The sequence below is a fragment of the Pan paniscus genome, chromosome 1 (assembly GCF_029289425.2).
Source record: "Pan paniscus chromosome 1, NHGRI_mPanPan1-v2.0_pri, whole genome shotgun sequence".
Classification (NCBI taxonomy): domain Eukaryota; kingdom Metazoa; phylum Chordata; class Mammalia; order Primates; family Hominidae; genus Pan; species Pan paniscus.
Genome location: NC_073249.2, coordinates 95,314,839 through 95,331,565, shown reverse-complemented (window position 1 = coordinate 95,331,565; position 16,727 = coordinate 95,314,839). Strand labels below are relative to the sequence as shown.

Sequence of the window (16,727 nt, the reverse complement as noted above, 5' to 3'; positions counted from 1 at the left end):
GGTCAGGGGCTGCGAGCTCTGGAGAAAGGGGCGGCGGCCGCACATGCAGCTCGGCCGCGCCCCACTGAGCAGAGAGCCCCCTTCTGCCGCCGACAGCCCGCGTCTGCACCGAGCCGGTCTCGGCCGGGCGCTGCCTTCACACGCGCCCAGGAGTGTCACGTGCGCCGCTCACCCCCGGGAAGGAAGCCCCTCGCCCACCCACTCCGCTCTACTCTACTCTTTCTGCAGATGTTATTTTTGGCGGTAGGGCAGAGGTTGCGGCCCGAGGTCCGGGCGCAGGGACAACGGTCGCCAGCTCCTGCGCTAGTTCCGTTACTCCTCGGTGGCACACGGTCCTGGGCTGCGCGAGGCTCTTCCCGCCGTGGCCGCCGGGGATTGGCTGCCGGCAAGCCCCGCCCCGTGCCCCGGGCTCAGAGGGGGCGGAGCGCGGAGGGAGAAGGCGCGAAGGCTGGGCGTCGCGATCGCAGGTGCACGCGCGTGGCCCGCGAGACGAGGTATGGCTTGTCGGCCCCAGGTCCCGGGATGCCAGGCGAGGGTTGGGAGGGAGGGGCGTCGGCAGGCAGCCATGGGAAACGCCCTCGTCCCGACTGATGGGGGAAAGGGGTCGCTGTTCCCGCGGGGCCGTCGCTCGCTCGCGCCGGTTGGGAGCGGCCCTCCTAGTCTGGATTTGTGCGGGCGGGGAGTGCCGTGTGCAGAACTGTGGCCACTTTAAGGGAAAAGACGCCTCTGCCATTCCTCCCTCCCTTCGAAGCCCTTTAAAAACTTTCTGAGGCCGGGCGCGGTGGCTCACGACTGTAATCCCAGCACTTTGGGAGGCCGAGGCGGGCAGATCACCTGAGATCAAGAGTTCGAGACCAGCCTGGCCAACATGGTGAAACCTGGTCTCTACCAAAAATACAAAAATTAGCCGGGCGTGGTGGTACGCGCCTATGGTTGCAGCTACTCAGGAGGCTGAGGCAGGAGAATCGCTTGAACCCGGGAGGCGCAGGTTGCAGTGAGCTGAGATCAAGTCACTGCACTCCAGCCTGGGCGACAGAGCGAGACTCCGTCTCAAAAAGACAAAAAACAAACAAACAAAAAAACACCTTTCTGGTTTAAAAAAAGAAATTTAAACTTAGTTTACTGAACGGAAATCTTTTAGTTTAGCAAACTAAATGTGCTGAAGGGGCTGACCAACACTGAGTCCTCATATACAATGGAAACAGAATGATGGCGACTGTGGACGGCCTCATTTGTGTGGGTGGTGGTTTGTGAGGTGGGAAAGCTAAAATGAAGAAATGCGTGCTCATACTGACGTTCTTGAAAATGCGTATTGACATTTTTTTAAAGCTTTATTGAGATGTAATTCACATACCATAAAATTCACCTGTTTTAAGTGTGCACCTCAAGTGTTTTCAGTATATTTGGTGTGTTTACAGTACAACCATCGCAACAATCTAATTTTAGAACATCTCCATCACCCCCAAAAGAAATCTCCCGTCAATTAGCAGTCACTCCTCATTTCCCTCTCCGCCTTCCCAGTCCTAGACAGCCACTAATCTACTTTCTGTCTATATAGATTTGTCTAGTCAGGACTTTTCAGAGAAGTGGAATCATGCAATATGTGGCCTTCTTTCCCTTAGCATCATTTTTCAGATTCATCCAGGTCGTATAGCATGTATTACTACTACATTCGTTTTATATTGCCAAATAATATTCTATTGTATTGCTGTACAGCACCTTATTCATTCATCAGTTGATGGATATTTGGATTGTTTTCACTTTTTGGCTATTATAAGCAACACTACTATGAATATTTGTGGAAAAGTCTTTGTGTGGACACATATTTGAATTTCTCTTGAATAGTTACCCAGGAGTGGACTTGCTGGGTCATTTCGTAATTCCCTGTCTAACTTTTTGAGAGCCTGCCAAACTTTTCCAAAGTGGCTGCACCATTTTACATTCCTACCAGCAATATGAGGGCCCCTGTTTCTTCATGTCCTCAATACTTGTTAGAGATAGAGGATGTTATCTGTATCTCTTGCTTTTAGCCACCCTGATTGATATGAAGTGTTATCATTGTGGTTTTGATTTGCATTTTCCTAGTGGCCAAAGTTGCAGAGCATCTTTTCATGTGCTTATTGGCCATTTGTATATCTCCAGAGAAATGTCTAGCAGATCCTTTGCTCACTTTTTAATTGGTTTATTTGTTGTCTTTGTTGGTGAGTTGTAAGAGCTCCTTATGTATTCTTTAGGTCTTTTAAAAAACACAAATAAAGCCTGGCCAACATGGTGAAACCTCATCTCTACTAAAAACACAAAAATTAGCCATCGTGGTAGTGTGTGCCTGTAGTCCCAGCTATCTGGGAGGCTGAGGTGGGAGAATCGCTTGAATGTGGGAGGCAGAGGTTGCAGTGAGCTGAGATCGTACCATTGCACTCCAGCCTGGGCGACAGAGTGAGACCCTGTCTCAAAAACAAAAAACAACAACAACAAAAAACTACACAAATAGGTTACTTCTCCAGACCAAACAATAGATTGGAAGGAAACTCAGGACTTTGGAATCATGTGGTCATATGGTTTGGATTCACAACAAAAACAGGCTTCTCCCATTTGTGAGCATGGTTGCTAAGTGATCTTGGCCAAATACTAGATTATCATCTCTGCATCTCCGGGACTTCATCTGTAAAACGGGTTAACAATGTCTCCCTCTTAGAGTTTGAGTGAGGATTAAATGAGAATGTGTGTTAGCTGCTTAGCATAGTACCTGGCAGGCCTTAAAGGCATCTTGCACGGATTTATGCTGGGCCTTGGCTTGGGAGGTCTCAGTGCCTGTTCTGTTTCAGAAGCCCATAGGCTTTTCCAGAGATTACCAGGAACTGGGATTAACATCCTGTATCTCTGATTTTGCCCATAAACCTCTCTCTCCATTTTTATCCATCCATACCTGTCTTTTAATTATCTGAACTACTTTTAGTTCTATTTAGAATTGGTTGTAGCTAAAATGGTTGTTCCCTCCTACACCTGGGAATAATTTAGAGAAAAGAGTTACTGTTTTATTTTAAAATTTAATGTTTTAATTTATGTTTTCCCTAAAGTACAGGAAAAAAAAATCCCTTTAAAATGACTTTGACAGCCTTGTTATCTGTAGAAAGAGAACCAATGCTTTGGAATCACAGGACTGAGTTACCTCAGTGTCTTTTATAATTTTATAAAATCACCTGATATCCTTGAGCTTTGGTTTTCTCATCTGTAAAATGGGAGGATAATACTCAACGGAATTGTAGAAAAGTGCCCATAAAAACCATAAAAATAAACACAATAGCTACCATTTATTGAGTTCTTGACACATGGCAAATACTTTAAGTGCGGTATCTCACTTCACTGCCATGATCTATGACATGGGTGTTTTGATTCTGACTTGACAGATGAAATTTTCCCAGGGTCTCTGGGCTGGACTCATAGATGCATCTAACTCCAAAAGTTCTGTTCTTTCCACAGGCCAGCCACTGTGCAGAGTGGTGTGTGTTTTTAAAGTTGCCCATGCTATCTGTATTAGTTTTCGATTTGCTTTTATAACAAAATACTACAACCTTAGTGGGTTAAACAACACAAATATTATCCCATAGCTCTGTAAGTCACAAGTCTGACACATGTCTCAGTGGGCTAAAATCAAGGTTTCAACAAGGCTGTGTTCATTCTGGAGGCTTTAGTTGGAGAATCCATTTCCCTGCCTTTTCCAGCTTCTAGAGGCTGCCAGCATTCCATGGCTTGCGGCCCCTTCCTCCATCTTCAAAGCTAACAACAGTAGTAGAGTCCTTCTTATATCACATCACTTTAACTTTGTTTCTGTTGTCACGTCTCTCTCTCTTTTTTTTTTTTTTTGAGATGTTGTCTCACTCTGTCGCCCAGGCTGGAGTGCAGTGGCCCAATCTCAGCTCACTGCAACCTCTGCCTCCCAAGTTCAAGCAATTCTCCTGCCTCAGCCTCCTGAGTAGCTGGGATTACAGGTGCCTGTCACCACACCCAGCTAATTTTTGTATTTTTGGTAGAGACAGGGTTTCACCATGTTGGCCAGGCTGGTCTCGAACTCCTGACCTCAGGTGATCCACCCGCCTCGGCCTCCCAAAGTGTCGGGGTTACAGGCGTGAGCCACAGTGCCAGGCCTGTTTTGTCAGTTGATGGGCAACCTTAACTCCATCTGCAACCTTGCCATGAAATCTAATACATTCATAGGTTCTAGGGATTAGGATGTGGACCACTTTTGGTTGGGGAGGCATTATTCTGCTTACCACAGTACCTATTCGGTGGTTATATGATGGTGAACTATCCTGGCATTCCTCTAACTGTGGCCGGTTGGCTTTGTAGGAGATCCTGTTGGAAAGCAACTGCAGCATGTAAGTCCCTTCCTTTTGCTGATGAGCAAGCCTCGCTCCATCCCCCAGCCTTCTCTTTCTCCCATTCCTGTCTCACCATGCCCTGGTCTTAAGAGTCACCCCTGGCATCTCTTGCCAGTTGATCCTAACCCTAAGTATACTTTAACTTTTAGTGATTTAAAAGGTCCAGTGGAGGGCTTCCTGGCTTGGAACCTGATTCTGGGAGGAGGAAGGGAAGCCTTTGGTCAGGAAGGGGAATGGAGGTTTATGCAAGGCCCCTCTGCTTATGCCTGACACATGTTTCCTTTTGTCGGAGTCTGAGCTTGGGAGGTTCGATGCTGACACCTGTGTTTGACAGGTCCTGGAACATTAGTCACCCCCAACTCTCTGATAAACTGCTTGGGAAGAATGGAGTGTTGGAGGAGCAGAAATCTCCAGGTAAGTTAGGCTGGGGGATTCGCTGGTGCTGGGACTCTCATCCTACAACTTGGATTCCAGTTAATGGTTCCCAGTCTGCCCAGTTTCTGTTCAATGTGAAACTTGGGATCTGCCTAGATTCTGCTCTTCCTCCAGTCAGCCACCATGTTTCCTGTCTCATAGTGGATGCAGACCCTTACTCCCTGGGGCACCCGCTGCTCCTAACCCCGTGCTTCTGTTTCATTTGTGCCTTCTTCCAATTTTCCCTCTACCGTCTCCAAAGTGATCTTTCTGAAACCCAGGTCTATTGACACCTCCCCAACCGGTTATAGCCCTCACCCGTATCACCCAGCCAGTGGAATAAACTGTGACTGCTGTGGTACAGCCTTTCATTATTTCATAGTTTGGCCTCACCTCCCTTTCTAGCCTCCTCTCTCACCACTCACTGCATGCAGTGTGCAATCCACCTGGCACCTAGTCCTGGCTGTGAGCAGTTTCCCAAATGTGCTCAGCTTTTTCGTATCTCCATGTCCTGGCATGGGCTGTTCCCTCCGCCTGGATTCCCTTCAGCCTCCCTCCTGCATTCCCCTGGGCCCCTGCATGCTCCCCACTCTCAGCTTAGTGTTAACTCGGGAAGCACAACCCCGTGGGTCCCGAAACACTTCATAATACCTCTCATTGAAAGCGCTGGATTCCTGGTGTGCCCATGGCTCTAGGTCCCTGCAGAGTGATCCCCTGCTGGGAAGGCAGGGGTATGCATGGCCAGCACTTCCCATGGACCACTTCTTAATATTGATAAGTATTGCTGAATGATTGGGTACAGTATAGCCATTCAGTGTTCATGGGGGTGGGAGGATGTTTGTAGGGGTGTATGTGCATGGGAATATTTTAACATTGAAGAAAAAGTGAAGCCAGGTACAGTGGCTCACGCCTGTAATCCCAGGACTTTGGGAGACTGAGGTAGGAGGATTGCTTGAGCCCAGGAATTTGAGACCAGACTGGGCAACATAGAGAGACCCTGTCTCTATCCTGTATTCTGACTCCTCTGAATCCTCTAACCGTATGTATGCCTGCCATTTAATGCTGTTTTTCTTCTTAGGATTCAAGAAAAGAGAGACAGAAGTGTATGTTGGCAATCTTCCACTGGATATTTCTAAGGTATTTATTCTTCACAATAGGCTGCTTATCTTCCTTGGCCTTCCCATATGACTTAGTAACCTGCTAGTAACTTAATTTCCCCAGTTTTTAAAGACGTTTGAGAGCTATGATAGTGCAGACAGTCACTCGTTGGTGACTAGGGTAACCAATGCATCACAGTTTGCCTTGGACTTCCCCAGTTTTAGCACTGAAATTCTAATCTGACATCCTGGACAGTTAGTCCCACTCTTTATCCCTGTATACCTGGATGGTTGGTCAGCCTTCTTGTCATTTTGGGTTGAGGTAGCTTCTTTTTAGGAAGGGACCTTGTTAGGGCTCAGCTGCTGATCCTTTGGTAATGGGGAGCAGTTGGTTTCAGCCAAAAAAAATGACACCTATTTGACTGTGAAATGAGCTGGTTCAGTCAGTGCTGTGTTAGTGGGACTTAGAGAGTAGAATGTAAGCAATCGTATTTTTGACCCCAGGCACCTTACTGTCTATTTGGAGAGGCCAGACCAACAAACCTGAAATAATTATAAAACAATATAAGTGCTTAAATTTTGTAGTAAGTGTATTCGAAATACAGATGAAAGGAGAATGAAAGTGTGATCTATTGAATTGAAGCACCTCCTGACTTTTTTTTTTTTTTTTTGGCATCTACTACATGCAAAATATTGTGCCTGCAGTTTGGCATGCTTAAAGATAAACAACCTAGTCCTTGCCCTCAAGGAGCTCAATCCTGGAAGAAGGATGAGAGAAACTAACCTTTGTGGAACCCCTGCAGCATGCCAGACATTTTTCAAAATTTTCTTGTCTCCATTTTCCCTTGCTAACCAGTTCCACTCAATCATCTCTGCCCAGTTGTACCTTATTCCTTTACACTATTTACTATATTTTAACTGTCAGGCATGCTCTAGGAAATAAGCTAAATGCTTTATTCATGTGGTTTTATTAAATTATTATTGTAACTCTGGGTGGTGGTAATGCCCCCATCTTGGAGATGAGGCAGCCAAGGCTCTGAGAGGTCACGTCCCTCAGCTAAGTACACAGACCTAGTGAGTGGTCAGCCAGGAGTGGAATCCAGGCTCAGTTGCTCCCAAGTCCCATGTTCTTTGCTTTGTGCCAAATCATGTAACTGATAAGATATGGAAATAACTCACCAAATAAAAGATGGACCATTATGTTTTGTCTGACAGAAGAAAATGGTATTGGAGCATAGTAAATCATTGTGATCCAATAAATGAAATCATATTCAATCAAAGGGGCAGGTTGGGGGATTCCTGGCACCTGATAGACGAGCCTACTGGGGCTGGTTTTCCTCCCCCATTTTGGCAGGCTGGTCCAACCTGTTACTTGACAGTGAAGTGGGCAGAGGAGCCCTACATGTGGTTCCTGCAGTGGTCTGGGGAGGTAAGATGCTGAGCAGTTCTGCCACCTCTCTCTTCCCCCCTCCCCAGTAGACCCCATTCCAGAGCCCAGCACCTGGGGCTTGCTTGGCCATACTGTCCCACACCATGGTAAGGGAACGTTTCATCCTTGTCCCCTTCACAGAAAGCAGCAGCCCCTACCCATAGTGCCTTCTTTCGACTCAAACTCGGACCAGCCTCATAGGAAAGATTTGAGCTGTGCTTTAGAGAAGGAGTAGGGTTTTAAAAAGAAATTTCTAGACCAGGCATGGTAGTTTACAGCTATAATCCCAGTACTTTGGGAGGCTGAGGCAGAAGGATCACTTAAGTCCAAGGAGTTCAAGACCAGCCTAGGCAACATAGCGAGACCACATCTCTTAAAAAAAAAAAAAGAAAGAAATTTTGAATGGTAACATTAATGCCCTGTCAAGAACTGTGAAATGGGCTGGGTGCGGTCGTTCATGCCTGTAATCCCAGCACTTTGGGAGGCCGAGGCGGGCAAATCACAAGGTCAGGAGATCGAGACCATCCTGGCTAACACGGTGAAACCCCGTCTCTACTAAAAATACAAAAAATTAGACGGGTATGGTGGTGGGCACCTGTAGTCCCAGCTACTCGGGAGGCTGAGGCAGGAGAATGGCGTGAACCTGGGAGGTGGAGCTTGCAGTGAGCCAAGATCGTGCCACTGCACTCCAGCCTGGGCGACAGAGCGAGACTCCATCTCAAAAAAACAAAAACAAAAACAAAAAAACTGAAACGTCTAAGATTTTACCCTGATTACAAACTAACAAATTGGCCTGCAGCAGTTTCCAGGTTTCTGGTAGAAGACACGAGAATCTTGGGTCAGAGTTGAAAGATCATCTACTACAGTAGCCAGTATTTTAAAAAAACTTTTCAGGCCAGGCGCGGTGGCTCACGCCTGTAATTCCAGCGCTTTGGGAGGCTGAGACGGGTGGATCACGAGTTCAGGAGATCGAGATCATCCTGGCTAACACGGTGAAACCCTGTCTCTACTAAAAATACAAAAAATTAGCGGGGCGTGGTGGTGGGCGCCTGTAGTCCCAGCTACTCGGGAGGCTGAGGCAGGAGAATGGCGTGAACCCGGGAGGCGGAGCTTGCAGTGAGCTGAGATTGTGCCACTGCACTCCAGCCTGGGAGATAGAGCAAGACCCTGTTTCAAAAAAAAAAAAAATTAAAATATATATAATATTTACATATCTTAAAATTTACCATTAACTTTTTTGTTTGTTTGTTTGAGACAGGGTCTCCTTTTGTCACCCAGGCTGGAATGCAGTGATGCGATCTCAGCTCACTGCAGCCTCTGCCCTCAAGGCTCAAGCAATCCTCCCACCTCAGCCTCCTATGTAGCTGGGACCACAGGTGTGCACCACCATGCCTGGCTATTTTTTTGTGTTTTTAGTAGAGATGGGGTCTCACCATGTTGCCTAGTCTGGAAATTTTATTATTTAAAAATGTACAATTCAGGCCGGGCGTGGTGGCTCATGCCTGTAATCCCAGCACTTTGGGAGGCCGAGGTGGCCGGATCACTTGATGTCAGGAGTTTGAGACCAGCCTGGTCAACATGGTGAAACTAATAATACTAATAATACAAATATTACTAATAATACAAATTATTACTAATAATACTAAATAATACAAAAAATTACTAATAATACAAATAATACTAATAATACAAAAATTGGCCGGGTGCAGTGGCTCACACCTGTAATCCCAGCACTTTGGGAGGCTGAGGTGGGCAGATCACAAGGTCAGGAGTTCAAGACCAGCCTGGCCAACATGGTGAAACCCCATCTCTACTAAAATACAAAAAATTAGCTGGGAGTGGTGGTGCGTGCCTGTAGTCCCAGCTACTCGAGAGGCTGAGGCAGGGGAATCACTTCAACCCGGGAGTTGGAGGTTGCAATGAGCCGAGATTGCGCCATTGGACTCCAGCCTGGCAACAGAGCAAGACTCCATCTCAAACAACAACAGCAATGACAACAAAAAACAAAAATTAGCCAGGCGTGGTGGCACACACCTGTAATCCTAGCTACTCAGGAGGCTGAGGCACAAGAATCGCTTGAACCCAGGAGACAGAGGATGCAAGTGAGACGAGATCATGCCACTGCACTCCAGCCTGGGTGACAGAGTGAAACTGTGTCTCAAAAAAAAAAAGTACAATTCAATTATTAATATATTCACAAGATTGTGCAGCTATTAATCCTAATTCCTGAATATTTTCATCACCCCCAAAATAAACCTCATACTCATTAGCAGTCCTTTGCCTTCCCCCTTCCTCCCAGCCCCTGGTAACCATGAATCTACTTTCTGTCTTTTAAGGATTTCCTATTCTGGACATTTTATATCAATAGAATCATACAATGTGGAATTTTGTGTTTTCTTTCACTAAGCATGTTTTCAGGGTTCATTTGTGTTAGAGTGTGTCTTAGTACTTTGTTCCTTTTTTGTTGTTGTTGTTGTTTGTTTTTGTTTTTAAGACGGAGTTTCACTCTTGTTGCCCAGGCTGGAGTGCAATGGCTCGATCTTGGCTCACTGCAACCTCCGTCTCCCAGGTTCAAGAAATTCTCCTGCTTCAGTCTCCCGAGTAGCTGGGATTACAGGCATGCGCCACCATGCCTGGCTAAATTTGTATTTTTGGTAGAGATGGGGTTTCTCCATGATGGTCAGGCTGGTCTCGAACCCCTGACCTCAGATGTTCCGCCTGCCTCAGCCTCCCAAAGTACGGGGATTACAGGCAAGAGGTACTGCACCCGGTGACTTTTTCCTCTTTTAAGATGCATATCTTCTAGCTGTGTCTACTGAGAGACATTGGAGCTCTGATTACCCAGTAGCAGTAACACTCCTGGCCCATAGATTGTGTTCTTTCCTGCTAAAGAGAACCAGGCCTTCTTAGAGAAATGGCTGATTCCAGATCTGGAGCTGTTATACCAGAAAGCTATAAAAGACTATTGAAGTTTGAATGAAAAGACAGAGGAGGTTTTATTCAGGGGTGGTTTATTTAGAGGTGGTGTTCTTAATTCTTGGAGTTTGTGCTGAAGTGTTTGCATGTGAAGCAATGTGGTGTTTGAGATTTGTTTCAGAATAGCCTAGTGGCCGGGAGAGATGTTATGATGAAACAGGAATGGCCATGAATTGAGAATTGCTGAGGCTGCTGAGTGATAGGCATATAGGGATTTGTAATACTATTTTATCTATTTTTGTTCTGATTTGAAAGTTTCCAAATAAAAAGACACAAGAGCAAGCAAAGAGGGTGTCCCATGCACCAAAGACGGAGCAATTTGAGCATCACGTACTACATTTGATTAAAATTCACCAATGATTTTAAAAAGCATTAATTTGTAGTGGTGTCTAAAGAAAAATAACACTGGACACAACTGAAAATGGAAAGATAATGGTTCATTAACATAAAACTTGATAATTAAAGAGAAGGAAGAAGTATTTATCTTGCTTTTCCAACACCAATGTAATAGCATTTTCAGAGCAAACAACCCTAGTGAATGAGAGAAAGTTCTTTACAGAAGAACTCTAGCTCATAAATGCAAAAGAAATGATAGAATTAGAAAATGACCATTGTGCAAACCCCAGTAAGATACCTGTTTCAGACAGTGGTTATCTGAGCTTGCTTAATTCATTAGGTAAAGTATTGATGGGCAGTTTTACAATGGATGGATTAGGATGTTACCATTTGAACTTGCTGACTAATTTTAGCCTCACTAAAAATGAGATAACCAGATATGAGCCCCCTAAAAAGTGATGCAAGATAAAGGCAACCACAGCATTTTAAAGTATTCCTATACTTTAAAAAACACCTATACTAGTCAAGCTCTATAGCAGATTTGTAGTCAAAAGGAAATATAGGGAATAGAAGACCAAAATAATGCCGCCATAAAGCAGCAGCACTCTTGTCTATAGAACAGCTGACCTGATTTCTAGAACAATTCAGTCACGGAAAAATTAAAGTAGATCTGATAGAGATTTAAGGAGATTCGGAAGAGACTTAGGGGCTGGGTTTGGTGGCTCACGCCTGTAATCCTAGCAGTTTGGGAGGCCAAGGCGTGTGGATCACCTGAGGTCAGGAGTTTGAGACCACCCTGGCCAGTGTGGTGAAACCTCGTCTCTACTAAAAATACAAAAATTAGCCAGACATGGTGGCGGGTGCCTGTAATCCCAGCTACTCAGGAGGCTGAGACAGGAGAATTGTTTGAACTGGGGAGGCGGAGGTTGCAGCGAGCTGAGGTCACGCCACCGCATTCCAGCCTGGGTGACAGAGCAAGACTCTGTCTCAAAAATAAAATAACATAGAAGAGACTTAGAAATGATAACGAAATACAATGATAGCCTTTGTCTTGATCCCGTTTTGGATAAAACAACCACAAAAAGACATTTCTGAGACAATTGGTGAGGTTTACCTGTTGATAGTAACACATTATTGTTTTTCTTAGTTTAATAATGGTCTATTGATAAAATGCCTCTTTGAGGAGTAGGCTAAAGTATTTAAGGGTGAGATGACAGAATGCCCAGGATTCTGTAAGACACCGGTGAACAAGGGGTGGAGAGACAGGGGAAACACACGGAATGGGGGTGCTAGTTGAAGCATGGTGATGGGCTTGTGGGAGTTCATTGTACTCTCTACTTCTGTGTATGTTTGGAATTATTTTATAACAAAAAGTTACCTCCATCCAGAACCTGGCACCTATTGTCACGCCACTGCTCGCACCCCGGCCAACCCACTGCTGTCCCATCTGTATTACTGCCAGGGATCTTAGTTCATTTGTTTTTTTGTTTGTTTGTTTGTTTTTTGAGACAGGGTCTTGCTCTGTCACCCAGGCTGGAGTGCAGTGGTGCAGTTATGGCTCACTGCAGCCTCGACCTCCCGGGCCCAAGCAAGCCCCCTATCTCGGCTTCCCATGTAGCTGGGACCACAGGAACACATCACCATACCCAGCTTATTTATTTATTTATTTATTTTTATTTTTTTTTTTGAGACGGAGCCTTACTCTGTTGTCCAGGCTAGAGTGCAGTGGCGTGATCTCGACACACTGCAGCCTCCGCCTCTTGGGTTCAAGCGATTCTCCTGCCTCAGCCTCCTGTGTAGCTGAGGTTACAGACGTGCACTACCACACCTGGCTAATTTTTGTATTTTTAGTAGAGACGGGGCTTCACCATATTGGCCATGCTGGTCTCGAACACCTGACCTCAAATGATCCACCCACCTCAGCTTCCCAGAGTGCTAGAATTATAGGAGTGAGCCACCACGTTCAGCCTCTGGCTAATTTTTATGACAGGATTTCGCCATGTTGCTCAGGCTGGTCTCAAACTCCTGGGCTCAAGTGATCTGCCTGCCTCGGCCCCCCAAAGTGCTGGGATTACAGGTATGAGCCACCGCACCCAGCCAGCTCTTCTTGCTTCTTCCCTGCTCCCCTGCAGTCTAATCTTAACATAGCAGCCAGAGTGACCCCATAAAGTGGCAAGCAGGTCTTGGCCCCCCTCCACTCAGAAGCCTCCAGTGGCTTCCCTTCTTATTTAGGAAGAGCAGAATCCCTTGCGGCCCTGTGTGAACCACTCCCTGTGCCCGCCTCACTCCTGCCTTCTTCCTTGTTTGCTCCACAGCAGGCTCTCTGGCCTCCTTGTTCAGCCCAGAACCTGCCATAGGGCCTTGCACCTATGGCACTGCTCTGCTTCGGAGGTGGCCTTCTCAGAGGCCCTCCCCAGCTCTTCTCCCTCAGTTGCAGCCCCCATTCTTCCTGTCCTTCCTGCTCTGTGTCTCCTTAATACTTTCCACCATCGAACTCACCACACCTGCTGCTTACTCCTCTTTTTTATTTTTTGAGATGGAATTTCGCTCTTGTCACCCTGGCTGGAGTGCAATGGCATGATCTTTGCTCACTGCCACCTCTGCCTCCTGGGTTCAAGCGATTCTCCTGCCTCAGCCTCCTAAGTAGGTGGGATTACAGGCACCTGTCACCACACCCAGTTAATTTTTGTATTTTTTTGGTAGAGGCGGGGTTTCACCATGTTGGCCAGGCTGATCTCAAACTCCTGACCTCAGGTGATCTGCCTGCCTCGGCCTCCAGAAGTGCTGGGATTACAGGCATGAGGCACCGTGCCTGGCCACCTGCTACTTACTCCCCTTAGTGATGATCTCTTCCCCATAAAAGATGAGCCCAGCAGGGCTCTGCTTTCTGCACCTAACACATTTCTAGCACAGAGTGGGCACCTAATAAGTATCTATTTAATGAAAGAGTGAGAGGAAGTGAAGACAGCATAGATGACTTTTTCAAGGATTTTAGTCAAAAAGAAGAGTAGGAAGATGAAGTGGTAGCAGGAGGGGTGTATGGGGTCCAAGGCGTTATGTGTAATAAGTATTAACATGGCGAGTTTGTATGCTCATCCAGTGGAGAGGGAAACTGGTGCTGGAAAGAGAGGAGCTGATTTAGCGGCAGAGGCTTCGAGAAGGTGGGAAGGAAGGGATCGGGGCAGGGACAAGTCTTCCACATAGGGGGATGAGTACAGATATGGGGGTGGTGGGAGAATGGAAGTTCTCCTTTGGTTGCTTCTCTTTTCTCAGTGAAGTAAAAATCAGGGTTCTCTGCTGAATAGAAAGGATGTGCAAAGTGTGTGCGGTAGTTTTTTCTGGGAGACTGGGGGGCTGATGATGAGGAATAGGTAGTAGGAATGCCATGAAGTACTGGACATCAGGTAGTGATTGCAGTGAAAGACCCTGGCACCTAAGCTGGTTAACGAGCACAGCAGGGGCCAGGAGCATTGCACGGTAGCTCACGCCTGTCATCCCAGCCCTTTGGGAGGCCCAGGTGGGTGGATTGCTTGAGCTTAGGAGTTTCAGATTAGCCTGGGCAACATGACAAAATCCCATCTCTACGAAGAATACAGAAGTGAGCCAGCCATGGTGGCACATGCCTGTAATCCCAGCTACTTGGGAGGCTGAAGTGGGAGGTTGGCTTGAGCCTGGGAGGCAGTGGCTGTAGTGAGCCAAGATCATGCCACTGCACTCCAGCCTGAGCAACGGAGCCAGACCCTGACTCAAAAAAAAAAAAAAAAAAAAAAAAAGGCACAGCAAGGACATTGTAGGTTCGGGTGGGACAGGACGGCTAGGAGAAAAGGGTCAGAGTCAGGAGTTTGCAGGAGGGTGGAAAGTGGTGGAGCCTGAAGGGTCACAGTACTGGGGAGTGTAGTTGGAGAACCAGAGGTGTGAGCGGGAAAGATAGGAGGGGGTCAGAGAGCATGGGGTTCAAAGCTGTCATTTGGGGGTAGGCATTGGGAATGACCATGTCTGGGGTATGCCCTGGAAATCAGGGAGCTGAGGTGCTGGGCAGGTGGTTGTTGATCCCTTACCTTCTGTCTGCATATTTGTCTGTGGCTTGCTTTGATCATGTCCATGTTGGCATGTGCAGCTCTAGGCAGTAATTTTGGCTGTTACAATATTCTTTTGTATGAACCTACCACAGTGTGTTTACCTGCAAATAGACATTCCAATTCTTAGGTTGTACCTTATGAAATAGCTGGTATTGGACCTTTTTTTTTTTTTTTTTTTGAGACGGAGTCTCGTTCTTGTTGCCCAGGCTGGAGCGCAATGGTGCGATCTCGGCTCACTGCACCCTCTGCCCCCTGGGGTTTAAGGGATTCTCCTGCCTCAGCCTCCCAAGTAGCTGGGATTACAGGCATCCGCCACCACGCCTGGCTAATTTTGTATTTTTAGTAGAGACGGGGTTTCACCATGTTGGTCAGGCTAGTCTCAAACTCCTGATCTCAGGTGATCTGCCCACCTCAGCCTTCCAAAGTGCTAGGATTACAGGCATGAGCCACCGCGCCCAGCTTGGACCATTTTTTTAATCTGCAAAATCATCAATTTCACATGGCTCACACTAATATTTTCCTAGCTTTTGCTTCCTCAAGCAGAGCTTCAGTGAACCAGCTTGTACGCATATCGGTGTGCGAGGTGCGAGTGCCTCTGGGACCTGTACTTAGGTGTAGGGCATCAGGGCCACACGGTCCTCACAGCTGGACCAGGAAGGGGACTGACTTGCACTCCCACTAGCAGCACAGGGTTCCTCTATCATGAATGTTTGGTGTTGTCCAACTGTTAAATTGCTGCCAGTTGGACGGGCATGAAATTACTTAGCACATAGGTGAGTGCAGTAACCTCCTGCCTGTCTGGCACAAAGTCAGTGGTCCATAAATGCTGATGCCTTAACTAATAGCAGGCTATCGATCCCTTAAACCATGTGGTTGGCGGTGATTGACTGGAAGGGATGTGTCTTTAAGTGAAATAGGTTAAAAGCAGAAGGTGCAGTATGATTTCATGATATTTATAGTAGATGTGCAGTGTTCATATTTTGGTGGCAGAATTATGGACAATACTTCTAGTTTGCTTATCTGTGTTTTTAAAAATATTCTACAACAAACATTCAATGTCTTTGTAATTTAAAAAATCCTAATAAGTTACTTTTATGATTTAAAATGAGATATGCACGAGGCAATTTTAGCTTAATGTACCAAGCCTCCTTTCAAATCTATAATTGATCAAAACTTTTTTTTTTTGAGACGGAGTCTTGCTCTGTCACCCAGGCTGGAGTGCAGTGGTGTGATCTCGGTTCACTGCAAGCTCCACCTCCCGGGTTCACGCCATTCTCCTGCCTCAGCCTTCTGAGTAGCTGGGACTGCAGGTGCCCGCCACCACGCCCGGCTAATATTTTTTGTATTTGTAGTAGAGACGGGGTTTCACCGTGTTAGCCAGGATGGTCTCGATCTCCTGACCTCGTGATCTGCCTGCCTCAGCCTCCCAAAGTGCTGGGATTACGGGCAGGTGAGCCACTGTGCCCAGCCACATAGTAAGTACTTCATGCGTTGAAGGCCACTGCAGCCTGAAAGCAGCTGTAAACAATGAGTGAATGGATGTGCATGGCTGTGTTCCAGTAAAACTTTATTTACAAAAAAAGGTGGTGGACTGGATTTGGCCCAAGGTTATGGTTTCCTGATAACTGCCAAAATACTAGTTTTCTATTTTATTTTAGTAATGGTAAAACCTGAGAAGAAAACTATGGCTTTGCACAATATAATGGAAAAAAAATGTAGGATTTGAAGAGTCTGGAGTTCAAGTCCTAATTCTAAATTGGCTATATAGCCATAGAGACGTCATTTAACCTCTCTGATCCTTATTTTATGCCTCTGTGCAATGAGTATAGTAATAATGTGTACTTTATAGGGTGGTTGTGAAAACCAAATGGAATAAAGGATATGAAAGTGCTTGGTAAACTGAAAATGCTAAGCACACATTGCTCGTTCTCACGAATTGCTTGTTCAGCATCTTTTAGATTCATGTGTAATAAACATTAAATATTTAAGAGTAAAGCAAATTAGAAAATTTGCATGT

At 46.2% G+C, this 16,727-nt stretch overlaps 1 protein-coding gene across 4 annotated transcripts in view; it reads left to right on the top strand.

Annotated features, from left to right (window-relative positions):
- Nucleotides 1-44: 44 nt before the first annotated feature.
- TDRD10 (tudor domain containing 10) overlaps nucleotides 45-16,727 on the top strand; it is a 45,621-nt gene continuing 28,938 nt past the window's right edge. The window contains exons 1-4 of one of the 4 annotated variants that reach the window (XM_055101169.2): nucleotides 235-494; nucleotides 4,348-4,376; nucleotides 4,714-4,793; nucleotides 5,872-5,930. In XM_055101169.2, coding sequence (XP_054957144.1) covers nucleotides 4,375-4,376; nucleotides 4,714-4,793; nucleotides 5,872-5,930 — 141 coding nt within the window. In that variant the 5' untranslated portion in view covers nucleotides 235-494; nucleotides 4,348-4,374. Of the gene's footprint in view, nucleotides 782-4,082; nucleotides 4,794-5,871; nucleotides 5,931-16,727 lie in introns of those variants that run through there. The other 3 variants (XM_055101165.2, XM_055101172.2, XM_034936453.3) reach the window with 3 other exon arrangements.